Source organism: Mercenaria mercenaria, chromosome 9, assembly GCF_021730395.1.
Source record: "Mercenaria mercenaria strain notata chromosome 9, MADL_Memer_1, whole genome shotgun sequence".
Classification (NCBI taxonomy): domain Eukaryota; kingdom Metazoa; phylum Mollusca; class Bivalvia; order Venerida; family Veneridae; genus Mercenaria; species Mercenaria mercenaria.
The window spans coordinates 81,412,925-81,440,523 of NC_069369.1; the positions used below are offsets into that span (position 1 = coordinate 81,412,925).

General features: G+C 34.7%; 1 protein-coding gene across 17 annotated transcripts in view; it reads right to left on the bottom strand.

Moving 5' to 3' along the window:
- Positions 1 to 2,265: 2,265 nt before the first annotated feature.
- The window catches only part of LOC123547589 (gamma-adducin-like), a 70,667-nt gene continuing 45,333 nt past the window's right edge, over positions 2,266 to 27,599 (bottom strand). For 3 of the 17 annotated variants that reach the window (XM_053551864.1, XM_053551866.1, XM_053551865.1), the window contains 12 exons: positions 27,214 to 27,306; positions 25,480 to 25,500; positions 24,083 to 24,175; positions 19,934 to 20,048; positions 19,365 to 19,478; positions 18,589 to 18,618; positions 17,625 to 17,723; positions 16,940 to 17,194; positions 11,695 to 11,772; positions 11,117 to 11,185; positions 8,923 to 9,038; positions 2,266 to 6,803 (listed from right to left, as the gene is read on the bottom strand). In XM_053551864.1, coding sequence (XP_053407839.1) covers positions 6,684 to 6,803; positions 8,923 to 9,038; positions 11,117 to 11,185; positions 11,695 to 11,772; positions 16,940 to 17,194; positions 17,625 to 17,723; positions 18,589 to 18,618; positions 19,365 to 19,478; positions 19,934 to 20,048; positions 24,083 to 24,175; positions 25,480 to 25,500; positions 27,214 to 27,306 — 1,203 coding nt within the window. In that variant the 3' untranslated portion in view covers positions 2,266 to 6,683. Of the gene's footprint in view, positions 6,804 to 8,922; positions 9,039 to 10,576; positions 10,656 to 11,116; positions 11,186 to 11,694; positions 11,773 to 16,939; positions 17,195 to 17,624; positions 17,724 to 18,588; positions 18,619 to 19,364; positions 19,479 to 19,933; positions 20,049 to 24,082; positions 24,176 to 25,479; positions 25,501 to 27,213; positions 27,307 to 27,599 lie in introns of those variants that run through there. The other 14 variants (XM_053551867.1, XM_053551869.1, XM_053551868.1 and 11 more) reach the window with 13 other exon arrangements.

Consider the following 27,599-nt stretch of genomic DNA (forward strand, 5'->3'; position numbering starts at 1 on the left):
GGTGAAGGGCACCAATCCTATATGGTCATCCCCACTAGAATTTGTGGAGTCAAATGGAACTTCACCATTAAGTGTAAAAACCCACCCTTCCTCAGTCAGTCTCACAAGACTTGCTGGTTTATTGTGGAATATGAGTTATTTGAGCTGCTATAATACAGTACCATATAACGGGTTAATTCTGCGGGCAAAATATTTTACGGTTTTGTCCTAAAATGGGCCTAGTTTATTTCTGTTTTTTATTTCTGCAACTTCGAGAAAAGCAGGAATTAATTTTGGCGGTTTGCATAAACCGGAAGTAAATTCTGCGCATGGGAAATAGCTATTGCATTTACTACATCATAACAACTCGAATGCATATCGTTCTCATCAGAATGCTCATTTTTATTTTCCCAAATTTATGTAATGTTTGTAAACTTTTCATAAACCTAGCGTGTTTTGTAATATACACGTGTAAAGATTACACGCCATATTAAAACGGTAATCATCCATTCGTGGACAATAGACTGATACAATAACAAAAGCTATCAACCACATTTGATACGTTGTGAATAACTTGACAGCAGATGAAAAACTCATGAAATAAAGATAACGGGTCATTATATTAAGCGAAATATCAAAGTTTATTTCTACGTCAAAAAAATTCTGCTGATATTTTAAGTGTGCGGAATTTATTTCTGCGCTACAGCCTCGACCCGCACAATAAGCAGAAATAAAAACCCGCAGAATTAACCCACTGTATGGTAAGAGTGGTTAAAATCCCCCGTTATATCACGAGTAAGTAGATGCATTTTCAGTCTTACAGTAATGTTTTGCCGTTTAAGTTTTTAGCTCACCTGTCACATAGTGACAAGGTGAGCTTTTGTGATCACCCTTCATCCGTCGTCAGTCCGTGCGTCCGTCAACAATTTCTTGTCTGCATGATAGTGGTTTCATTTATGATTTTATTTTAATCAAACTTGCACACAACTTGTATCACCATAAGACTTTGGTTCCTTTCTTGAACTGGCCAGATCCCATTATGGGTTCCAGAGTTATGGCCCTTGAAAGGGCCGCAATTAGCTATTTTGAGCTTGTCTGCACAATAGCAGCTTTATTTATGATTTGATTTTTACCAAACTTGCACACAACTTGTATCACCATAAGATCTTGGTTCCTTTCTGGAACTGGCCAGATTCCATAATGGGTTCCAGAGTTATGGCCCCTGAAAGGGCCAGAATTAGCTATTTTGACCTTGTCTGCACAATAGCAGCTTCATTTATGATTTGAATTTAATCAAACATGCACAAAACTTGTGTCACCAAAAGATCTTGGTTCCATTCTTGAACCGGCCAGATCCCATAATGGGTTCCAGAGTTATGGCCCCTGAAAGGGCCAAAATTGGCTATATTGACCTTGTCTGTACAATAGCAGCTTCATTTATGATTTCATTTTAACCAAACTTGCACACAACTTGTATCACCATAAGATGTTGATTCTTTTTTATACGCCCGCAGGGACGTATTATGTTATGTCCTTGGTGTCCGTCTGTCTGTTGGTTAGCAATTTCCCTTCCGCTCTGTAACTCTTGAACCCCTTGATGGATTTCAGAGAAACCTGACACAAATGTTCACTCATTGAAAGGATGTGCAGAGCGCATGTTTTGGATGGCTAAATTCAATGTCAAGGGTCACACTTAGGGGTCAAAGGTCATACGACTTTGTTTTATGTGAATATTGCTCAGCATTTGCGTTGCATTGCAGTGCTCTTGTTTTTATTTGGCAGATCCTTCTTTTGTTCGCTTACAATATTTTTTTTAATTACTTTCCTTTTATGTTACTATGAATAGCTTATTTAGTAACTATTTCATTATTGGCCGCAGAGAAAAACTGAGACAACTTTTCTGTGGTACAACATGGATGGTACCACAATTTTTAGGTGTATTTTGACATATCTGTACCTTGTAAGAATTGTTTCTTTTTGATTTTGTTTAAAGCAATGGTACTCAGGTGAGCGATATAGGGCCATCATGGCCCTCTTGTTTGGGGTTTAACATCACACCAACAATGGCGACTTTCCAGCTTTTCATAGGAAGAAGACTTGTGCACCTTTGTAAAGCCCCTCTGAATTGTAGGAGCACTAGTTTCATTTCTAATATAAAATTTAAAGTGCAATTTTACCTGTGGATACAAACACCTTGCACATAAAGGCCACTATTTGACTATCCAAGCCATGGTATCTATATACATGTTTGCAAGTAATTGAAAAAGAGACAAGCAACAAAAGAAGTTGTTGAGAATTTGTTGTTTTTATTGGACACAGCATGTACATAGGCTTACTATAAGCTTGAAACACATATGGTTCATAGAAAATAGAGTACATAAAGGAAACAGTGAAATATACAACAGTTATATTGACAGTGTATAGGGTGTCTTTGCAATTCTGAAATAATCCTACAGTTTGTGTTAAATCATGTACAAAATTGCAGTGCATTAAACACTGAAAATACGAAATTCATGATCTGTGAAAATTTCTTGTTAGCTCTGATTACAAAAAATATTGAGAATCAACTTCTAGACATGGGTCCCCAAGTTCTATTGTTTGGAACCAGTCAAGAATGCAGTTATGCCATTGGTCAATTTCAAATTTTGATTAAAAAACAACCAATCAGATGCATGAGATTTGAGACTGGTCTCCAAATTTAGATTTACAACATAGGAACTTGTTTTCAATTCAACTTCTCTGATTTTCAGCTTCAGTAGTGTGCATGGCAAATTCTTATCATTGTTGGGGCAAAGGTAATGCCTAAAAACTGCAACATTTCCAACTAACAGTTAAACCTAGTTTAAATAATTGTCAGGGAAGAAAAAGAAATTGGGTAACATATCAACTCTAAAATAATGTAATAAATAAATAACTGTGTACTCAATTGTATATGTTTATATTAACTAATGTAGATTAAAGAATGTCCAATCATATTGTATAAAGAAAATGAATTAATTATGACTTACACGTAAAAAATGAACATACACGTGTACACTGATATTACATATAACGTCTACACTTACATAATAATTATATAAACATACAATTCAAGCAGCGATTCTATATGAAATGACTAATTTGAGACTCATAACTTTGCACTTTATAAAAGAGTTTATATGTACTTTTAAGTACACATACACTGGATAACAAGACTTATATATTACACAAGTACAATAATTCTTATGCTCTATGTAACTTTGGGACGTAAAATGCTATGGCCTTAAAAATTTATATTGTATATGTATATATATTCTCCATAAATATCCTTTTATATCTGAATACATATATATTACAGTTGGGGGAAAATGTTGACCAGAATCACTGCCCTAGTTCAAAATATTGTATCAGGACACTAATCCGTTTGTAAAAAATAGGATTCAAGTAATTTGCTTCAATATGTATACCTTTCCCGTGAAAAATTATTACCAATTGTCTAGAAATTATGAAATACCTTACCATAGAAACCTTTCATCATATTCTAAAGCCGTGGATGTTTGAGCAATGCCTTTTTAAGAGGTAATTAACCAAAGGCACTAAGCATATTTTGAGTACTGCTGACACTAGAAATGTTGATGTTTTAGCTTGCTTGTTCTCGAATAAAATGTTTTTAAACACAATATACATATATTTGCTGTATTTTCTATAAATTGTGTATGAAACGTACAATATGGGTATTAAATTTATGGCACTAGCTTGACAAAATTTGGTTATTTATTATGTAAACGTGTCTAGGGACATACATGTATGTATATGAAGAGGCATTGTATTCAAAACACCAGACAAGTGTCCTCATTCCTAAATATATTTATGAAGTATAAAGTGAATCACTGGGAATTTACTATAACCTGTAAGATCAATAAGAACTATGTTTTTTGTTATAAGATCAGTTTTGACTATCCTGTGCAATAACAGCAGAAATTTACTGGTTTATACTATGAAACATGTACTTTGTTTAGCAAAACACAATCTGCCTTGTTTTGAGTTTTAGAAAACCCTGTAAACACAAAATGTAACAATGACTACAAAGATTTCTAGAATCACAGCCTATTTATAACCCTCCCCACTACACTCCCCCCTCTCCTATCTCATCCCAAATCCAATTTTGCAACACACATTTCAAGGGTTGAAAACACACCTACAGGAAGAAAATCTTTTATTTTCATCTAAAGTACTTTTCTGTCTGTAACCTAGGTTGTTAACAATGTCTGTTGAAAAGTTATAAAATGTAAATGCTACAACCTCGCTGTTGTAAGAGGTTTAGGGGTCATGAAAACTTTCTATCTCACATACATATAAAAAGGCTTTACATTATCTACAATTTCAATTTCTTGTAATAATGCACCTGCCCTCTTAGTTAGTACAAACCAGAAAAGAGTAAATGTTAAGTAGTCATTATACTCAGAAAAAGTTGTATGTACATAGGCACTATTTAAAGCACTATCAGGTTAAGGTAGTAAGATACCCCTAATAAATGTTATAAAATCACAGTTTATTTCCTGAATTTCTCCCCTTGTAAGTTCCATATATGTATCCCAAATTTTTATAAAACATATTTGTATGGGTATCCGCTAACTTACTTTATCATCTTATTTCAGTATAAGTATCTGCTACCTTAACCTGCGAGACAATAGTTTATTTTTCTACATTTATGTGGAATAAAGTAACCCTAGCAAAACACCAGAGAAAATATGCAACGTTTAACAATAATGCTTTAACAACAGTTATTTGTAAAAACAAAAGACAATAAAATTAAAAAATTTAAGACACTATAAACTTACAATATCTACATGTTTTATAGTAATTTAACTGATTTACATGGTGCTAACCATTGTACATAACTTCACAAATACAAACGTTTACACTCTGTTACAGCCAACCTGTCATCTACAGACCGAACCTCTTATTTTCTAGAAGCAAGATATTAAAATGAAATGGTACAAAAAGTCTTTGTGTGTATTGATAGAGAACATACAAAAACAATTTCACTCATCCAAGTTCTAGCATAATGACACACTTCAAAGAATATTTTAGTGAAAATGGCTTTAGTAATCCAGCCACGTTAAAATGGCAGATCCTGACCTTTTTTGCTGTGACAACATATAAATCTGTGTTATAAGGATGCAAGCAATCAGGGGAAGCAATCCACCCTGCAACTCTAGCCAATCTCTCATATTATGAATAAACATCAAATGCCAGCCACTTCAAAATCTATTGAAGACTCATTTATCAAAAAGCGAAAAAAGAAAAAGAAATGAGGCTTGATCTTTGAATGATTCTGTACATTTATATAACTTTCAGACAAGCAAGGCCTCAAAAACAAATGAGAATTAATAATTGGGCCTCCACGTGTGAAATACTTCAATAAAAGTCAAAACTTTCAGCAGCATAAACATTTACATAGCAACTGCTTGTTGATCACTATAAACAAATATTGTAACATCCACAATTCAATTTCTTTGTAAGTCAGAATGTGTCGTTGCCACGGGTTTGACTGTATATTTTCACACTGCAGTGAGTTTCAGTTGTGTCATATCTTGTTGTATGTTCTGGAGTATCTTTCACAAACAATAACATCTTGTTTAAATCTGAACAATTTACAAATGCACATTTCCTTTGCATACATCCGAATAAATGCAATATGATTTCTTAGTCTTTTCTATTATATTGTCCTCCTCATAAAAAAAGCACATGTGCATACAAAAAGTCCATACAGTCACAAATATTTCAAGAACTGGTGCTAAACTGCTCTATCTGCTGCAGTCAGGTAAGTCTACCAGAATCAGACTGTGTGACCAGACATAGTGTTACAATCATATACAGTCTGACATGGTCAGATAGCCTACAACATACACAGTCTGCCACACAATCAGACACAGTCTACCACAATCAGACATAGTCTACCACAATCAGACACAGTCTACCAGTCAGATAGAGCAGTATTGCACATTACTCTATAATTTCTACTGTTATGATAAGCCTACAAGCAACCTGGAAGATCCATTATGCAAATGAACTAAACATAAAATTACCATAACTATGATATATAGATGAATTTACACAAATGGTCTTGATGATAAAATAGTAAAAATAAATTGAACAAGTAGGCAAGCAAAATAAAAAAAAGGAGGAAAAATCCTACATTAAGGCTTCTATTGCATGCTATAGTCCGAAATCCCCAAAAATTACCAAAAATTAAAAAAAAATTGAACGAGTCACGTATTATCTTATTGAACAGTCAGCTATTTAAAGGTCAATTATCTTTGCATCCTTTCAAATTTTAAAAATGCTGGGTAAAAGTTTCACTTTCTCCTGATCACCTTTCAAGACGACTATTTTAAACAATTTGGAATATTTTTTCAGGGTGCAATGTATTTATTCATAATCCACAGTCGCTATTTTTTTTCTGAAATTACATCTATTCTAGAGAAATCGCCAAATGACTGTGTAACAATTCTGACTGGCTGTCTCCATGACAATTCATTCCATGGTTTCACCTTTCAACTCTGACTTCTTGGTCTGAAGCAGCTGACCAATCATCTTGGTGAATCTTGACCTCTGACCCTGTGACTGTCCAATCATTGATGAGATATACAATATAAATGTTCACTATCACGACTTTATTAAGTTGTCTGCATTATGCACTGGATTATACAAGTTTAAACTCAAATTGAACTTTCTTTACTTTCCTTATTTTTCTTAGTTTTTGAAAAAGATGGCATTCTAAATTTCTTCTTCTTCTTCTTTTCCTTTGTTGGTGATGGGTGCTCCTTGGTTGGTGAACCCTGAAAACAAATTCAATTTTTTAATAACATGCCATATTATTATAAGAGTCCACATCTTTTACAACTTTGCAAAATTTTGGTTAAAAGAAATTATCAAAACAAAATCAAAACAGTAGTTTGTAACAGAGAGAATTTTTTAATTAAAAACAAATTCGCCTTCAGATTACACAATTTATGTGGAAATTGTGATTGAAAATTTTCCTGTATCTATGAATTTAGTTTTTCTGTGCTGACCATTTCTTCTGCATTAATTACTACAACTTATCTACCGGACATATACAACAGAGTATTTAAGTCAAATTAACAAAACACTGTTTATATTACAAAGGAAAAGCTCCTGTAACTGTTGACACATTCTGGATTTTATCATGCTCTTAAACACGATATATTATTGCAGTGTGCTAAACAATGAAGAAGCCAGATACCATGCAGCACAAACAGGTAATGGACAAATGGTTCAGTTCCATTTTCATATCTACACCGACCAGCAAATAATACATATTCCAAAACTCAGGGATACAGAAATTTATGGTCCTAGTCTTTTTTTTTTTTTCAAATGTTCCTTCATGGAACAGAAAATTGTAATGTTCCCCTGAGCTAAAAAATTTGATTCATGAAATAATCCCTAAGATACAGAAATTTGAAACTGTTCTAAGAGACACAGGTATTTCCAATAATTTCAGAGACATAAAAATTTGAACAAGAGCTGTTTGTAAAACACATATGCACCCCTCCCCAACAATGGTGGTCTGTTTCAGTCCAGATATCATCATGACCTTGACCTTTGACCAACTGACCCTAAAAACAATAGAAGTCACCTACTGACCACAGGCTATCATCCTATGTAGTCTGAAGGCAAAATAGGCCCTATGATCTTCAAGATTTTTAGTGGAAACCATTTTCAGTCTCAAGGTCACTGTGACCTTGATCTTTGACCTACTGACTCTCAAAAGGTTAGGGATAATCTATTGACCAAAGGCAATCATCCAATGTAGGCCAAAGCTTCCTTTAGTTACTAAGCAGAAAAGTTTTTCAGTCTCTGGGGTCACTGTAACCTTGACCTCTGACCTACTGACCCCCAAAACTATTGAGGTCATCTCCTAACCTAGGCAATTACCCTATGAATTTTGTTCATTGTTAGACCAGGTGTTCTCTGGTTATTGATCAGAAACCAAATGGTCTACGGACCAAACAGTATACCCTCTCTCCTTCACAGGGGGAATAAATACAGACATTTGAAATGGTTCTAAGATACAGACATATGAAAGTATTGTCATTTTCTTTACAGGCAATCACAAAGTGCTACATATAACAACCAACAGAGTCAAACTGGCAATACGTGTGCACTTTACAGATAAAGAGTAAATATTATTTTTTTTCTAGAACACTGAAGTTACTGCAGTACCAATTGCAGTCAAACAAAGGCAACATAACAATACTGCTTTTTGTCTGCTGTGCATTTTGCTTTGCGTACGTGTATAGAATTTAGGTCAGGCATGATCATGCAGGCATCATCTGAAAGGCACTGCCACCAACACACAGCATTAAAATGAAATTTGCCAGTCACACATAAAGCTAACTAAACATGACAATAAAGCGCGGCACTTTTAAATAGCAGTAAAATATTCACTAAATTTATATCCTTCTGATTTGCTGTAAAAGGATAAAACACCTACAGTTTTACATTTGTATGGAAATGGAATTTTGATGACAGAACATGATATGTTTTATGTCTTTGAATTAGCATGCTGTGACTCATAAAATGCTGTCAATGATGCATGAGAATAATGATCTAAATTTTGAAATACGGTCCAGAGACTCTCACATGAGCCCTTCAATTCTACAGAAATGATCTAAATTTTGAAATGATCTCAAATTTCACAACCAACTTCTGCTGCCAATAGAAGTTTTCCACTGAACGTGTTGCAAATGTTTTGAAGATGAGCTTTTTTAAATTTAGATGAAAACTCGATTCTTTTTACCATTACAAGATTATGATGTGAAAGTAATGTCATTCCTTTTACATCAGTACCCACCAATATCTAAACCATATATGATTACTACTGGCAATGCACAATATGTTTCACACAGATATGACACACTGACATGGGTCCCCTACCTCTTTACTGCTACGTTCCTCCAGAGTTTCTCCACCGCTAGCGCTATCAGTTGACCGGAGCGTGTCTGACTTGGCCGGTGATCTCATCTGATCATCGTCCCCATTCATCGCCTTCTCTGTAAGGTAGAAACCAGAAGTAAAACACATACCCAAACAACAATCAAGTGTCTTGGAACTACTGTGTATTATATGTTGATATTTATATGTATGTAGATATTTATAAACTTAGTGTCACAAAAACCACAAGGGATACCTGCTCTTTACCAGTACACAAATTCAATCAATACACATTATTTTTACGGGTGCTGCTGCCCGAACTACCACCCGCAATTTTATTTTATTTATTGAATAGACTATTATTACAATTTGTTGAGTAGATTGTTACCCCCCCCCCCCCCCCCCCCCCCCCCCCACCGACTTTTCAAATCATAGCAGAATGTGTGTAACGATGAAGAGCATTTCTTTCTCAAGAAAACAAGTGTGTCACATGACTGAATAATCTTAGTGTCCATGTTGTTAATCTAGAAAAAATGGTTAAAATCGTAGATTTTCTTTGACAATGCAGGAAATTCATTTCCTGCTTCCTGCATATTAATAGAAGATGTAATATATATTGTCTGAACTGCTTCAGGTTGCATGTAACATTATGTAAATACTTCAAATCTGCACAGAGGACATAGCTCTAATCAATATTTCTTCTAAACTGTAAAATAATTGTTGTGTCTGGCTTTGCTGTAAGTCGCACCAACACGACTCTAAGCTGAATATAAGTATACATATGAGAATATAACGTGCAGTGTTAACTGAAAAAGTAAATATTTGTTAAATCTAGTAAAAGTGCAGATAGTATAAATTTCACGTCACATTAATTTATAGAAAACAGTTAAGTCATATTGGAGCTAAACTTTGCAAAAAAGCCTATGATATTGTTAGAGATAATGTTGCTTAATATCAAGGGAGCTGTTTGAATTCCCGTGCTGCTCTGGTCATAAATATATGGGGAAACCATCCCAATTATCATCCGATCTACAGCAGACTCCTCTGTATTAAAATGACTGTTTTACACGAAGCTTAAACATGAGGCTAAATTTTCCTTTCAATTTCAATTTAAAGGGATTTTTCATACAGAGAGAATCTATTTTATGACAAAAAGAAATTGTAAAATAAAACTTCTTTACATTGCAATACATGTATATCAAAATTCAGGAAAAATTCCCAAACTACAGAATAGCTGCAGTTAGACCAATTTGCTAATGCAACCAATATTAAAAGTAAAAGTAACTGTTGTATAATTGCAACTTCTTCTCTAAAAATATAATAAAACCTGTAGAACTCCACTGAAAAGAAGTAAATGAAAGAGAGATAACTATGATTATGTTTCGTTTCACTATATGCGCACCCCAATTACCACATAGTTAGTGATGGAATAATTCCTAAGGTGTCGAGTTTTCATTTTGTTTTGGGTGATAAGCCTAACTTTAAGAAGCAGAACTGAAAGTACTACAAAACTAGCCCAAACCAACATGATAAAACAAAAGCAAATCTATTTAAAGGTAAGTTTAGTAAAATGATTATGATGTATAAGAAATCAATTAATTATCATCTTTACTGTTTGAGATTAACGCAATATCTTTAAACAGTACATGTATTTCTGCTATGTAATATCATGCAAGTTTCTGGAGTCTGAACCAGTATAAACCCGTTTCCACTTGTGTACAGCTATCACCATTTACCTTAAATAAAATAAGATTGTCGGATATTACATGAATCAGAAGGGTAATGGCAGATCATTCTCTGTAATTTCAAAACTCACAGGTATAAAAACAGAGAAACCAGCCCCTCCCACTAGCTAACCCCTCCCACTACCTGCCTTGTACTGTAATAATGGAACAATACTAGTAACTAGGATGTTAAAAAGTTTTTCCATTACACCAAGATCCAAAACAAGCCGCTTTCAAGACAGAGCTAGAAATTGCTTTCACTTTTCTTTATTTTTACCACTAAGACATTTAACTTTAAATGGTCAATTTTCACTTGAAAATCTACATATATATCCGTCTGACATAAAATAATCTGAACATTTTCTCTTAAAAAGATTTTTAATAAGGTTAGCCTATCTTGGCTATGATATATTCCTACAAACTAACTACCTTCACCAGTGAGTGCCCTGTTTCCTGTGTGATTTTTATCTCACCTTTTTTATTCTTAGCTTTTCGCTCTGACTTAGATCTGTCAAAGTTCTTGGCCTTCAACTCGTCTATAACTGGCAAGGTAATATATAGAAGGTACAGCATGCAGAACAAACCAAGGTTAACAATACATCACAACATAAACACAATATCACAGAGAATCTACTGTAAAACTACAATTAAAAGGTAGTAATTTCTTGCATCCTTAATTAGGCATTTTCAATAATTGTATCAAAATGGGGTTTATTTTCAACAACTTGCGAAAATACTGAGGTACCTGTACAGAACGTCAGATCCCTGATCCAACTGCTGCAGGTTTGAATCCCAGTTCGGGCTTAGTTTGACTACCGTCTCCACAATGGCTCAATTACAGGTAGGATATTTGATTTTTTTTTGTATATAATTTATCTCAAATGTAATGCCCTTATTAAGTATTACATGACTATAAATTTTACAATTTAATTTCATAATATATGCAATGATATGTATGATTTTATCAATAATCTTATATCAATCAAAGATAATGCAGTTTTACTTTTCAATACTGGAACTTTCTGGTATCGAGGTTGTATAGAAAACTTACGTTCTGGACTTTTGGGTGGATACCTAGCTGACTCGGACCTCTGGAAGTTGGACTGAGCGGCAGCTGGGCTGGTGGCTTCTGTTAGAATCATGCAACACAACAAACATGCAATATTATACACACCACAACAATACCAGGTAAAACATTACAATACTCGGTGGGGTGTGTTCATACAACATTCATTGTCAGGAAAACTCTATTTTCATCTGTATTCAGATTAATACATTTGAAAAATTAAACAGATTTTGTGTCATTTTAAGAGAATTACAACCCTGGCATTTCAAAAACCAGACTGTTAAAATCAGGACCTGATTATTTGAAATGGGCTGTGGTATACATGTAAAATTTTATACCAATACACTGTGAAATCATATATATATTCGTGAGGGACTAAATTTCGTGAATTTCATGGTTTCGTCAATCTGCGAAATTTAATCCCAATGACCAAACAAACTTCCCAATTTTTAAAATTTGAAAATCCAGGAATTCTAGTCCCCAAGAAATGGTCATTTTTGTAGAAACCACAAAATTTTATGCCCAAGAAACTGAATGATTTGACAGTAGTACACAAATCAAAAATGTAAAAAAAACCAAGAGGACCATGATGGTCCTGAATCGCTCACCTCTTCCCACATGACCCAGTTTTGAGTATGACGTCGTTTTTTCTATTATTTGACATAGTGACCTAGTTTTTGAGCTCATGTGACCCAGTTTTGAACTTGACCTAGATATTATCAAGATAAAAATTCTGACCAATTTTCATGAAGATCCATTGAAAAATATGGTCTCTAGAGAGGTCACAAGGTTTTTCTATTATTTGACCAATGGACCTAGTTTTCGAAGGTACATGTACGTGACCCTGTTTTGAACTTTACCTAGATATCATCAAGGTGAACATTCTCACTAATTTTCATGAAGATCTCATGAAAAATATGGCCTCTAGAGAGGTCACAAGGTTTTTCTATTTTTATACCTACTGACCTAGTTTTTGACCGCACGTGACCCAGTTTCGAAATTGATCTAGATATCATCAAGGTGAACATTCAGATCAATTTTCATGAAGATCCTATAAAAATATGGCCTCTAGAGAGGTCAAAAGATTTAAATAATTTTAGACCTACTGACCTAGTTTTTGACCGCAGCTGACCCAGTTTCAAACTTGACCTAGATAACATCAAGATGAACATTCATACCAACTTTCATACAGATCCCATGAAAAGTATGGCCTCTAGAGAAGTCACAAGGTTTTTTTATTATTTGACCTTCTGACCTAGTTTTTTGAGGCACTTGACCCAGTTTCAAACTTGACCTAGATATCATCAAGGTGAACATTCTGACCAATTTTTATGGAGATCCATTCACAAGTATGGCCTCTAGAGAGGTCACAAGGTTTTTCTATTTTTAGACCTACTGACCTAGTTTTTGACCGCACATGACCCTGTTTCTAACTTGACCTAGATATCATCAAGATGAACATTCAGACCAATTTTAATACAGATCCAATGAAAAATATGGCCTTTAGAGAGGTCACAAGGTTTTTCTATTATTTGACCTACTGACCTAGTTTTTGATGGCACATGACCCACTTTCAAACTTGACCTAGATATCATCAAGATGAACATTCAGATTAACTTTCATACAGATCCCATGAAAAATATGGCCTCTAGAGAGGTCACAAGGTTTTTCTATTATTTGACCTACTGACCTAGTTTTTGATGGCACGTGACCAACTTTCAAACTTGACCTAGATATCATCAAGGAGAACGTTCTGACCAATTTTCATGAAGATGTCATGAAATACATGGCCTCTAGAGAGGTCACAAGGTTTTTCTATTTTTAGACCTACTGACCTAAATTTTGATAGCACGTGACCCAGTTTCGAACTTGACCTAGATATCATCAAGATGAACATTCAGACCAACTTTCATACAGATCCCATGAAAAATATGGCCTTTAGAGAGGTCACAAGGTTTTTCTATTATTTGACCTACTGACCTAGTTTTTGATGCACGTGACCGAGTTTCGAACTTGACCTAGATATCATCAAGGTGAACGTTCTGACCAATTTTCATGAAGATCTTGTGAAATATATGGCCTCTAGAGAGGTCACAAGGTTTTTCTATTTTTAGACCTACTGACCTAGTTTTTGAAGGCACGTGACCCAGTTTCGAACTTGACCTAGATATCATCAAGGTGAACATTCTGACCAATTTTCATGAAGATCTTGTGAAATATATGGCCTCTAGAGAGGTCACAAGGTTTTTCTATTTTTAGACCTACTGACCTAGTTTTTGACCGCACATGACCCAGTTTCGAACTTGACCTAGATATCATCAAGGTGAACATTCTGACCAACTTTCATAAAGATCCCATGAAAAATGTGACCTCTAGAGTGGTCACAAGCAAAAGTTTACGGACGCACGCACGCACGGACGACGGACACTGCGCGATCACAAAAGCTCACCTTGTCACTTTGTGACAGGTGAGCTAAAAATTGTATTTTCGTCATGAATTTGAAATATTTAGAATGTTCCTGACATGTGGACATGAAAGTATCACTCAAAAATGCACAACATTGACAGTATAAAATTATTCATTCATAACTATGAATCATCCCACTGTTAAATTGTTATAATAAACGTATTTATGTCCGACTCATGTAACGTCATGCTATTATTACTTGCAGTTTTCTCCTGACAAATTATATAATGTCTGGATGGATGTATGCAACTTTCTCATGCAATAAAATTACTAGCAGTATTTTGCTCTTGTTAAAACAGGTAAAGAAAAAAAAAAACGTTTCTAGCATACATTATTCAGTCTTAACTTGAAGCATGCTTTCAAAATGCAAAATGGTGCCTGTAAAAATAATGAGCTTGTGCAAACAATAGTTGTATATGTGCACTTCCCTTGCCAACTGGTTAATATATATTTGTATGTCTAATATACGACAATATATATTTTTTCTGTATAATAAGTATATATACATATACACCAGTATTCCTAAAATAGATATTAATTTACTGGTAAAGACAGCACAGAAAACTGTGACATATTCAAAGTCATTAATAGTAGGTATTCAACAGACACAAAAGCAAGTGTCATATTCCATCTTTGTTAAAGAATTGAAACGATCATTTGCAAATGTGCCATTTTCTCGTATCCATGCCGACAATGTTGCAATTTTTCAAAACCCAATCCTTAAAATATTTCAAAGGGTACATATATATTTATGCAGCTACTATATTTCAATATTACTAGTTTTACATATTCCATATTAGAAAGCACTAGTCTTTCACATTTAAACTAGCTGTTTGTGTAATGAAGCATAAAATTGTATTAATTCAAATTTCTGTTTTACAGCAGATGTAAAAATACAGCTCTTCCATTCTGAAATAAAATTTGCACAACTCTTCTTTTGTGAACTCTGCTGCAGCATTTATAACATTATGTAACGTGTTCTTAAAGTGTTGACTCAAAGAACAATTTGTCCATTGTATAAACTAGAATGTGTCTGTAGGACACAGGGTGTGCCCCCCACTGGTACATTTGTAAAAAATAAGGGGCAATAATTCAAATGTTTGCAGTCTTAATGGGGTATAACCTCAACAAACATTTTATGAAAAGGATTCATTATTCTACGCCATACACTTTTTGAGCTATGAGCATCACAAACAAAAAATCCTTTATTTTGGCTATTTCAAGGGCCATAACTCTGTAATTAGCGCTAAGATTCTCAAGAAGAATGCCAAGTGTGCAAGGTCACATCATGATAAAACTCAAGCAAGGTTTCATGAATTTACATCAAATACTTTTTGAGCTAGGCACATAATTAGGTGAAAATGAACATTTTTGACTATTTCAGGGGCCATAACTTTAAAAATAGGGGGTGGAGCAAGCCAAAAAATAAAAGGTGTGCATGTTTTTAACATGATAAAGACTTGAGCAAGTTTTCATCCATTTATATCATATACTTTTTAGCTAGATGTGTCACAATGTGAAAATGTGCATTTTTAATTATTTCAGGGGCCATAACTCTGAAAATATGGGGCGGAGGCAGACAAAAAAATAGCAGGTGCGCAAGTTCATATCATGATAAAGACTCAAGCATGGTTTAATCAATTTATATGTAATACTTTTTGAGCTAGGCGTGTCACAAGGTGAAAATGTGCATTTTTGACTATTTCAGAGGCCATAACTCTGGAAATAGGGGGCGAAGCCAGATGAAAAATAGGAGGTGCGCAAGTTCATATCATGGTTAAGACTCATGCAAGGTTTCATCAATTTATATCAAATACTTTTGAGCTAGGTGCATCACAAACTTCGGACGGATGCACAGACAAGACCAAATCTATATGCCCCCACCACTCATGGGGGGGGTGGGGGGAGGTTGGGCACAAAAAAATTCTTGAACTGAACCTAATATGTATTCATATAGGAGGGCATACGCAACCTGAAAAAAGTCTGTGTAAATGTCGAAAGTAATGGCAACTTTACCCAACAGTATTCTTCTATCGAATAATACAGTATTTAGAATGTTACAGGAAAAACAATTGTAAAAGCCAAAACTTGTCATTGTCCATTTTGTAAAAAGTGTCTAAAAACCAGTTCACTGAATCCAGAACTGTATTTATTTCATATCAACTGTCGTCAATTTATACATATGGCAATGTTAAATGTAGCAATGTGTTACAGTTAATCTAATATGAAAATGGTTAACATTTCAAGCTAGTCTGAACATTTTAAAAAAGATCTTGATTTCTGATTACATTTCTTGACTAAAGTATGATTAAAATTTCTTTTTATAACTGAACAGCACAAAGAGACTTAAAATACCAGTTATTTTTTTTTTAGACTCTCTATAAAACAGAGAACATGCTTTCATTTATATATAGCCTCTTGAGAAAGTGGATGTAGTTTTATCAATATAGTCTCATAGAATGGAATTAAGTGAAGTCCATATCCAATACTCAGATATAATATTCCACAGAAAAAATTGTTGCAATAAATTGTACAGTTAGTGAAAGTTGGTGCTTCAAAAAGTGACAGTCAGAAACAAATAGGAAGTATTAGAAAGTGCGTGTGGTAATTTCATTTTGATATTAACTCGAAAATTATTATTAAGTATGTGCCTCATTTAAACACGAGTGTAGGAGGATCTGTCTAAATGTTTTCTACCAGGATATTAGAGAAACAGCACAACACCACGAAACTAGCACTCCAAAGGGAATCAACTCCTACCAACCAGTTGATATATTTGATTGACGATCATCTATACTATCCACGTTTGAAATGCGAGAATATCTACGATCTGGTAATATATCGTCAATGTTCGAATCGCCAGATAAATCGTGTTCTGCTATAATATCGTCTATACAAGTTTCTCGTGATTTCCTATGTTCAGATTTTTTGTCCGAATATGCAAGAATTTCATCCACATTTGTTTCCCTTGAATTTCTGTTTGGTCGATTTTGCGTTGGTCGTTTCGCCCTGCGAACCACTGGTAGATAAACAACATAACTGTTTGTTAAGAATTTTGAATTAACTTAACATTGACATGGAATAAATTTATAATTTTGAGTTACTACTTTTGCAACTATTTCCTAAGAAAAGCTTTTAAGCTGCCTTTATCAATATAAAACTGCAAATGTTCTATTCTAATTGTAAAGCAAGAAATGAAAGCAAAGGTTTATGCAGTGTAGAGGAAATGCTATATGTGCAAATATATAATAGCTATGACAAAATACAATGTCATTTCAGACGGGAACAATCAAAGCTCTTGCCATTCTCCACCCATTGCGGTTACACTGCAACTACCAGCATGCTTAGTTTTTAATTGTTGTAGAGTAATAATTCTGTGCAAGTTTGGACAGAGAAAAAAAGATGGCGATATTTTGTGGAAATTCTCCGATTATATTTCGGATACAAACCTTGGGCTGTTGGCGATGTGGGAGAAGTTGGAGGTGAGGCTGCTGACGAGGCATCGCTGTTAGATGCCACCGAACCACGGGTATTACGTTTGTTGCTCTCTTAAAACACAATCATGCACAATATGGTGTAAATTAAAGAATATAACATATAACACATGCAAAATAATGGTGTTACTGAACTATTAACATGTATTAAATCCCCTTTTCATCATAATTCTGAAGCTGAATAAATGTAATATTTTTTAGTGTTATCAAAAATAATAAAAGAAAGCAGTCATTACTTTTAGACAAATAGTCTGCCAAAAAACATATAATTTCTCCTTTCCGTCTCTAATTCCAATTTTTTTCTTTCAACGTCAGAAATACAATAAAATGCACCAAGAATTAATACAATACAATACAAAATGCACAAACAAGAAATTCAACCTGGTCTATTAAAAAACAAACAAACAACAAATGAATATGAAAAACGTTCGAAAAACAACAAACAAAGGAAGATCAAAACTGTTTTCAGCCTTGACCTTCAAAAATATATTTTGTTCATTAATACTGACAAACATTCATGAACACGTATGTGTTCTAGAACTGCAAGGATTAAATGTATTATTGATGCTTCAAATATATATACATGAATACCAATGCTGTATGTACTTGATAACATTATAACTTACGTAAAACATAAAAAATCATTTTCAACTTGTTTTATCTAGGAAAATATAAAATCATTGGTTTAAATGTTATAAAACATCATGACAAACATATAACATTTACAAATTAATATCCTTTTTCCTCGAACGCCGAAACCTCTTGCTTACACCCAAATGTTAGTGTATATATCATATACTTTACATGTCATTAGTCGTGTTGAATGGAGGTAATTACACAATGAATGACTATCTAACATGACAATGAGTAGGTGGGGTATAAATGAAACATGCGCCAATGATCAATGACAGTCACTCACTTGCATTAACTCTGTATCCTTCTCCGTGGCCTGAAATGTTGGGTGGGCACAAAATGACAAACACATTACACTAAACATGTACAAATAGTACCTTGACAAATTCAAACCTGATTGAAAACAATACAAAACAAAGGGGACTTAAGTATTTCGCCGAAAAATGGCAAAACATTCGTCTGCTGCATTATTTTTTCGGAAGATTTTCTGTCAAATCCTTTTGAAATTTCAATGTCTTTTTAACTCCGAAAGAAAATTCAAAGCTCTTCAAAACATAAAGACAGTTATAACTCTAAAAATCATTTTCGTTTCCTTTTGAAAAATGTTTGGGGAGCTGATTTTTTATGCTTCTTCAAACTGGAAGTAATTTAACATGGCAGAGGCTGGGTCAGATTAAATCTCCCTTGTTCAAACAATATTTTGCAAAGATGATAGCGTGTAAGCTGAATTTGCCGTGAAAATGGAAAACACAGAAATATGACATAAGCGGTAATGAGAGAAGGTTAATATACTTTGAAAAGCAGTATGATACTAGCCAATGTGTTAAAATACTTCAGTATAATGCAACAACATCAATGCAGGATTGTCAAATCACAGGTCTAACAAGATACTTCTGTTATCAAGAACCCTGTGTTGTACAACTAACTTTACAACATTTAAGTGGCACATCATCACCCATGTCAATGACATACTTATCATTCTGACCTGCTAGCCAAGGGGAAAAGCTGTGTCTATCAAAGGGAGGTAATCAATATATTATTTCAAGTAAGACAATTACACACCTTCTTCACTGACTTCCACAGTTGGAGCAGATTCTTCTACCTTTTGCTGTATTTGCTGGAGCCTCTCTTCTGTTGAGATAAGCTTGCCCTCTGGACCTGGCTCAAGCTGCTCTTCTGCAATTCAAGATTTCTTTTATTTTCTTCTTTAAACCTTTCCTCAGCTAAATATCTAAAACTGACTGGTCTATCATTAAATCTGAGCAGTACCACTTGTTATTCGAAGGGGTGTTCACTGAAAATTTTCTTCTTGGTCTGCACTGGTCACAAAGGCGAATCACTTGCTGCCAGCAGGCTAAAGGTTAAAATGAAAATTAACTGGACATATGGGCCTCCTCAAAATAGATGTCTGCCCATTAACAGTAAACATGTACTATCAGGAATAGATATCTTAATTATGGCACCTTCAAAAATACATCTACACATTGAAGTGAAAGTTTAAACAAACTTATTCAGGGAAATTATACCCACAAGATTTTTGGATATTAATTTGTTTCCTCTCTTCAACCCTCACCTCATCATTCCAAGGTAAAGCCAGAACCAGTCGAGAAAGAAAAATTCCCCAGACTTACCATGTACAGTGGCTAAACCATCCTGTTCTCTGTGTTCAACTTCCCATTTGTATCTCTCTATCTCATCTTCTGACATTGTCTCAAATGGATTGGCTGCATATTGTGAATGATAAACCTGAAATTGAAAATATGATAAAAGTATGTCAAAGGTCATATAACAGCAATATTTTAGAAATATACAGTTAAGACAGCCTATATAACACATGTCTACATGACAGAATTATTTAGAGAACAAGAGCTCGACGAACACGACATGCCCCCCTTGATGCATTCAGTAACTGCACAAGGAACAGAAATTATATGCTCACTGTAAACAAAAGTTCTACTGTACTGGTCCAATCTGACCTTGACCTCTGACCTACTAATCTAACAAGAGGACCATGATGGTCCTGAATCGCTCACCTCTTCCCACATGACCCAGTTTTGAGTATGACGTCGTTTTTTCTATTATTTGACATAGTGACCTAGTTTTTGAGCTCATGTCACCCAGTTTTGAACTTGACCTAGATATTATCAAGATATAAATTCTGACCAATTTTCAAGAAGATCCATTGAAAAATATGGTCTCTAGAGAGGTCACAAGGTTTTTCTATTATCTGACCTATTGACCTAGTTTTCGAAGGTATGTGACCCTGTTTTGAATTTAACCTAGATATCATCAAGGTGAACATTCTCACTAATATTCATGAAGATCTCATGAAAAATATGGCCTTTAGAGAGGTCACAAGGTTTTTCTATTATTTGACCTACTGACCTAGTTTTTTAAGGCACGTGACCCAGTTTCAAATCTGACCTATATATCATCAAGGTGAACATTCTGACCAATTTTTATGGAGATCCATTCGCAAGTATGGCCTCTAAGGAGGTCACAAGGTTTTTCTATTTTTAGACCTACAGACCTAGTTTTTGACCGTACATGACCCTGTTTCGAACTTGACCTAGATATCATCAAGATGAACATTCAGACCAACTTTCATACAGATCCCATGAAAAATATGGCCTTTAGAGAGGTCACAAGGTTTTTCTATTATTTGACCTACTGACCTAGTTTTTGAAGGCACGTGACCCACTTTCGAAACTGACCTAGATATCATCAAGATGAACATTCAGACCAAATTTCATATAGATCCCATGAAAAATATGGCCTCCAGAGAGGTCACAAAGTTTTTCTATTTTTAGACCAACTGACCTAGTTTTTGACCGCACATGACCCAGTTTCAAACTTGACCTAGATATCATCAAGATGAACATTCAGACCAACTTTCATACAGATCCCATGAAAAATGTGGCCTTTAGAGAGGTCACAAGGTTTTTCTATTATTTGACCTACTGACCTAGTTTTTTATTGTCACATGACCCAGTTTCAACTTTGACCTAGATATAATCAAGGTGAACGTTCTGACCAATTTTCATGAAGATCTTTTGAAATATATGGCCTCTGGAGAGGTCACAAGGTTTTTCTACTTTTAGACCTACTGACCTAGTTTTTGATGCCACGTGACCCAGTTTCGAACTTGACCTAGATATCATCAAGGTGAACATTCTGACCAATTTTCATGAAGATCTTGTGAAATATATGGCCTCTAGAGAGGTCACAAGGTTTTTCTATTTTTAGATCTACTGACCTAGTTTTTGAAGGCACATGACCCAGTTTCGAACTTGACCTAGATATCATCAAGATGAACATTATGACCAACTTTCATAAAGATCCCATGAAAAATGTGACCTCTAGAGTGGTCACAAGCAAAAGTTTACGGACGGACGGATGGACGGACGACGGACACCGCGCGATCACAAAAGCTCACCTTGTCACTTTGTGACAGGTGAGCTAACAAGAGATCACAGAGTGATCTTGGCACCGACCACTGAGCCATTTTTAAATGTTCCAAATGTCAAGACTAGCTCAAGATCAAAATCAAGGTCAAATTTCAATTCAGAACACAAAAATATGCATGCAGTCCAAATTTGAAGCCTGTAGCTTCAGAAATGTGGAAGTAGGTCACTAGGTCAATCTCAGGATCAAAGTTCATTTTGGTACACAAAACTACGCATTTGGTTGAAATCTGAAGGCTGTAGCTTAAGAAATGTGGAAGTAGGTCACCAGGTCAAAATCAAGGTCAGATTTTATTTCGGAACACAAAACTATGCATGTGGTCCAAATTTGAAGCCTGTACCTTCAAAAATGTGAAAGTAGGTCACTAGGTCAATAACAAGGTCAAAGTTTGTTTCGGTACACAAACCTATGCATGTGGTCCAAATTTGAAGGCTGTAGCTACAGAAATGTGAAAGTAGGTCACTAGGTCAAGATTAAGGTTAACTCATGTCAAGGTTCATCTTGCCACTTAAAACAATAAATGTGGTCCAAATTTGAATGATGTAGGTTATAGACATGAAGATTCTAAGTTTTTCCCTATGTAAGTCTATATGAACCATGTGACCCCTTGGGTGGGGCCATATTTGACCCTAGAAGGATAATTTGAACAAACTTGGTAGAAAACCACTAGAATATGCTACATTACAAATATCAAAGCCCTAGTCTGTGTGGCTTGGACAAGAAGATTTTCAAAGTTTTTCCCTATATAAGTCTATGTAAACCTAGGGGAATGATTTGGACAATCTTAGTAGAGGACCACTAGATGATGTCATATACAAAATATCAAAGCCCTAGGACCTGTGGTTTTGGACAAGAGGTTTTTCAAACTTTTTTCCTATATAAGTCTATATAAACCATGTGACCCCCAGGGTGGGGCCATATTTGACCCCAGGGAAATAATCTGAACAATCTTGGTAGAGGAGCACTAGATTTTGCTACATACCAAATATCAAAGCCCTAAGCCCTGTGGTTTTGGACAAGAAGATCAGAAACCGTTTAAATGAGCCTGGCAAATGTGACCTTGACCTTTGACCCCAAAATCAATAGGGATCATCTACTGGTCATGACCAACCTCACTATCAATTTTCTTGACAATAGGCCTAAGCGTTCTTGAGTTATTGCCCAGAAACCATTTTATTGTTCCTGGTCACTGTGACCTTGACCTTTGACATACAGATCTCAAAATCAATAGGGGTCATCTGCTGGTCATGACCAACCTCCCTATCAACATTCATGATCCTAGGCCCAAGTGTTCTTGAGTTATCATCCGGAAACCATTTTACTGTTCAGGATCACTGTGACCTTGACCTTTGACATACAGATCTCAAAATCAATAGGGGTCATCTGCTGGTGATGACCAACCTCCCTATCAACTTTCATGATTCTAGGCAGTAGCGTTCTTGAGTTATCATCCGGAAATGGATTGGTCTACATACCGACCAACCTACAGACATCTGCAAAACAATATACTCCTCCTTCTTCGAAGGGGGGCATAAAAAGATGGATGAACTTTTATGTACATTATGTTGAAAATTATAATATGTAGATATGTTCCCACATAAATGAAACATATACATCATGTTGCCAGACATTATTATTAAAGGGGTGAGTGCATCATGTTGCAAGATGACATTATTGTGGGCTGAAGATGGGATAACTATTAACTGTAAACATGTATATTATGTTGCCAGATTAGAGGAAAGAGGGATAAAGTAATATGTATATTATGTTGCAAAATTGGAAGAAAGAGGGATAAACTAATACAATGTCATGGTGTTGCATTGGAAGAAAGAGGGATAAAGTAACATGTATATCATGTTGCCAGATTAGAGGAAAGAAGTATAAATTAACATGCTTATCATGCTGCAAAACTGGAAGAGGAATAAACTAACATGTATATCATGTTGCATGACTGGAGGAAATCACATTGCCAGATTGGAAGAGAGAGAGGAATAAACTAACATGTATATCATGCTGCATGACTGGAGGAAATCACATTGCCAGATTGGAAGAGAGAAAGGGATAAACTAACATGTATATCATGTTGTCATATTGGGAGGAAAGTGGGATAAAATAACATGTATATCATTTTGCCAGACATTGCCAAGCAGAAAACAGGCCTGGGATTCAGTCAGAAATCAAGGCCTGAAAATCTACATTCTAAACCCTGAAATCCCCATTTTCAATAGACTTATATAGGGAAATTATGGCAACCAAAACCTGAAATCAGGACCAGTCCTGAAAAATCCCAGGCCTGAGAAAAGCCATAGACCTACCTGTACATTATGTTGCTGGTCTCTCTGTATAATACCCTTGGAAGCTGCTCCTATCACTATAACACTGTCTCCTGTAGCACTCAGGCTTCCATCCTGTAACCATGACAACATACAATCATACAATGTAACGCATCTTACAAACTAGCCTCATTTTGTTCTAAATCTAAATCTGCTCTAATGCATAACTAGCATGATTCAATTGAAAGCTAATCAAAAACAGTGCAACTCTTTCTACGGTTCACTTTATCACAAATATAGGTTAATTGAAAACAAAATCATTAACACGATTTCAAAATTGCACTACTTGACAGTTATTATCTATGTAAATCATTATGAAAATAAAACTGTTTGTTTTAAATGTAACAGTATGCAAATAACTGCTAACTAATGCTGTAATAAATTTATATGATACTGTTGTATACAGTTTATTAAATGGTATATAGTTACTAGGATATAGAAGAAACTTTACAATGTACTGTGTATTATTGTATATTTTATTCAACTGTATATATTTCAATCAAACACTAATCATATCCATTCTCATTAAACTCTGTGTATGACCAAGTCACCCAAGGAAAATCATTTTGCAAGACTCCCTCTTTGTAAATCAAAGTATTAGCATTTGTTTCTTTCCTTCTGAAATGACCTCCCTTTCATCATTACCTCGATTCCTTAATGATATTATTTCACACACAATGATAACAAGCTGAGAACTGGATGTTTCAATACCATGTGTGTTTTTGACACTTAATTTTCTATGAAAACAAGTTGACTGCCAAAATTCAATTATTTAAGCTTTACCAGAAGTTTCAGACCCCCTTTTAACCCTTATCATGCTGGAGACAATTGATTCTGCCATTGCGACCAGTGTAGACCAAGATCAGCCTGCACATCCGTGCAGTCTGATCATGGTCTGCACTGTTCGCTATTCAGTCAGTAAATTTTCAGTGAAAACCCCTTTGAATAAGAAATGGTACTGTCCAAATTGAAAGATGAACCAGTCCATTATAGAAATATAGCAGGGTAATGGTTAAACAAAAAGGACACATACTTGTGGTGTGTTGTGTTGCTTTCCTATGAATTATCTAATTTGCTTGCAATCTAAATTTGATTTCTACACAATATACTGTGGAATCTTTTAATTTTTAGGGTATGAATCCTCCTGGTTTCCATAAAAACAACTATAATGTGGCAGTGAAAGGTAAATGGAATATTTGCTCATTTGCCAGGATATGTAATTCTGTGGACTGACAACACCAGATAGCCATGGAACATTACTCTCACACAAATATTTATGATTTCACAGTATGTGACAAATATAAACATTCAGTTCTCAACTTGACCAGGATACCACAAGCAGTTAACTATAAGCAAGAAAAAACTGTAGTGCAACTTACATGGCCGTTCGCCTCTGCTTGCTGAAACATTTGCAAAAACGTTGCTATGTTACATCACAAAAACACACACACACAAAACTACACACAGCCTCGCTGACTGCTGCGACATGATCACTATACTTTTAAGCTTGTAATGAAGGCACTCCAAGGAAATAATTCACTGTGCATGATGATAATATCCAACGATTTTTTCCCCCTCAATCTTGGTCTACTTATCACTGGGACCGGCGACATCTACTATTTTCATATCAGTTGTGCATGTACAGTACAGCTTGCTGGAGAGACCATGTCTTGCATTATCAAACCACTTTTTCAAAACAAAGTATACTGTATTCGGAGACTATTTGTTTAATACAAGTTGTATTGTATTTGAAACACTTTACCATAATACGTGTGTTTTCACCCTTCATGCTCTTGTCCTTTTTACTGCTCTTTTCCGTAACAGTATTTAAACAACCCTTTTTCACCAATTCAAACCAAGAAAACCAATGTTAAAGTTACCCATAATTTTTCCCATTTAAAGTTTGTTGCACAGAGTACTTCTCTTTGAAGTGCCGACATTTTTGAAAACATCAAACAATAAACATTTCGAATGAAAAAAAAAAAACCCTACTTTTTCGAAATCTGACAAAATCAAAATCACTACAACAAAATGGCGATGAAATTTAAAACAGACTGATGGTATGATACAAAGAAACTGTTGCTAGTTAATATATAACAGTGCTAAAAGCTACCATGCTTAACACAAGCTCTTGAGTAATATTGGTAGGTTATTTAACACTGTTCTGTATAATAAGGCAATATATCTGCGAGAGCACGAGTCTGTCTTGAACTTTACTGGACAATGTTAAATAACCTTTTTATTGTATGCTTATTTTTCTCTGTAATAAACAAAAGCCATACAGATGGGCATGATTTATCTGTAAAACAAATACTGAAAGATCGTGTAAAGTGTTTCATAGATTTCTCTTTTCGCGCAGATACTTTTATCTGCAAACGATTTTCATCGTATAGTTAACATCAAGATTTGAACTGAAGTTGCCTTTTCCAACATAGAATGCCTGTATCCAATACGAAAATATATTGGACGGTTACACGGAACAAATACAATTGTTTAATACAGGAGAAAAATAAGTAAAGCTTTAAATGAAATAGTGAAATCTTATGGAATCGTGTGTGTAGTTTATATAGATTTTCAGGAGAACTGGGAGCAGAATGGAAATGCTATAAAACTGTTTAAGTATATCGACTTTTCATTTTTACTTAATATACATGATTGTGGAAAACTGAGGATACATGTAGATTCCATATTTAATACAAATATGAAATGTATACCTTATATGGCTAAATATGAAAGGATTTTCATTATACAAAATGTACAGCATTCTAAACGGAAAGTTTTACGCAAACATCTATTATAAAACGTGTAGACAAAGATACAACATTGTAAATGGAAATAGTTAAATGTTCTATGATAGTGCAAGTGGCTGGAAAGGCTTTCATTTGATCACATTTACATAAATCAAACACAGATGGTTTTTTTCACTGTAACTCCCGCAAAATTAATTTGTTTAGAATTTTTTTAAAAACTATTTCATAATAAAGGTACATTCCAGAAATGTGGTCGAAAAAGTCACAATTTTTTTTTCATACGCAAATAAATACAATGTGATCATGTATGAGCCAGATGACCCTACAAATGGAGAAAATGCTCTCACTATAAACAGAACTCACCTTCATTTTTTCAGCCTCTTCCCACGTCATTCCTTCCAGAATTTTAGACTGGGGTCCAGCATTAATCCTCTCCTCGTAATAATCTTTCTTTATCTGAAATAAATGCAAACATGACAATTTGGATTCCAGATGCATTCTGTACTTTTTATTTATCCTGCCTTCATGAATACAACCTCAACATTTGCATTTTCTTCAACTCGCCTAATAAACTAATTTTTATGACAGTAAAGCTAACCTCATATTGTTTATCTGATCTTTATGCTCAATTTTCTTTTTATACAAGAGCTCGTAGAACACAAAATCCCCACTTCATGCATTTAGTAATTGCACAAGGAACAGAAATTATTTGGTCATTGTATACAAAAGTTCTACTGTCCTGGGTAAAT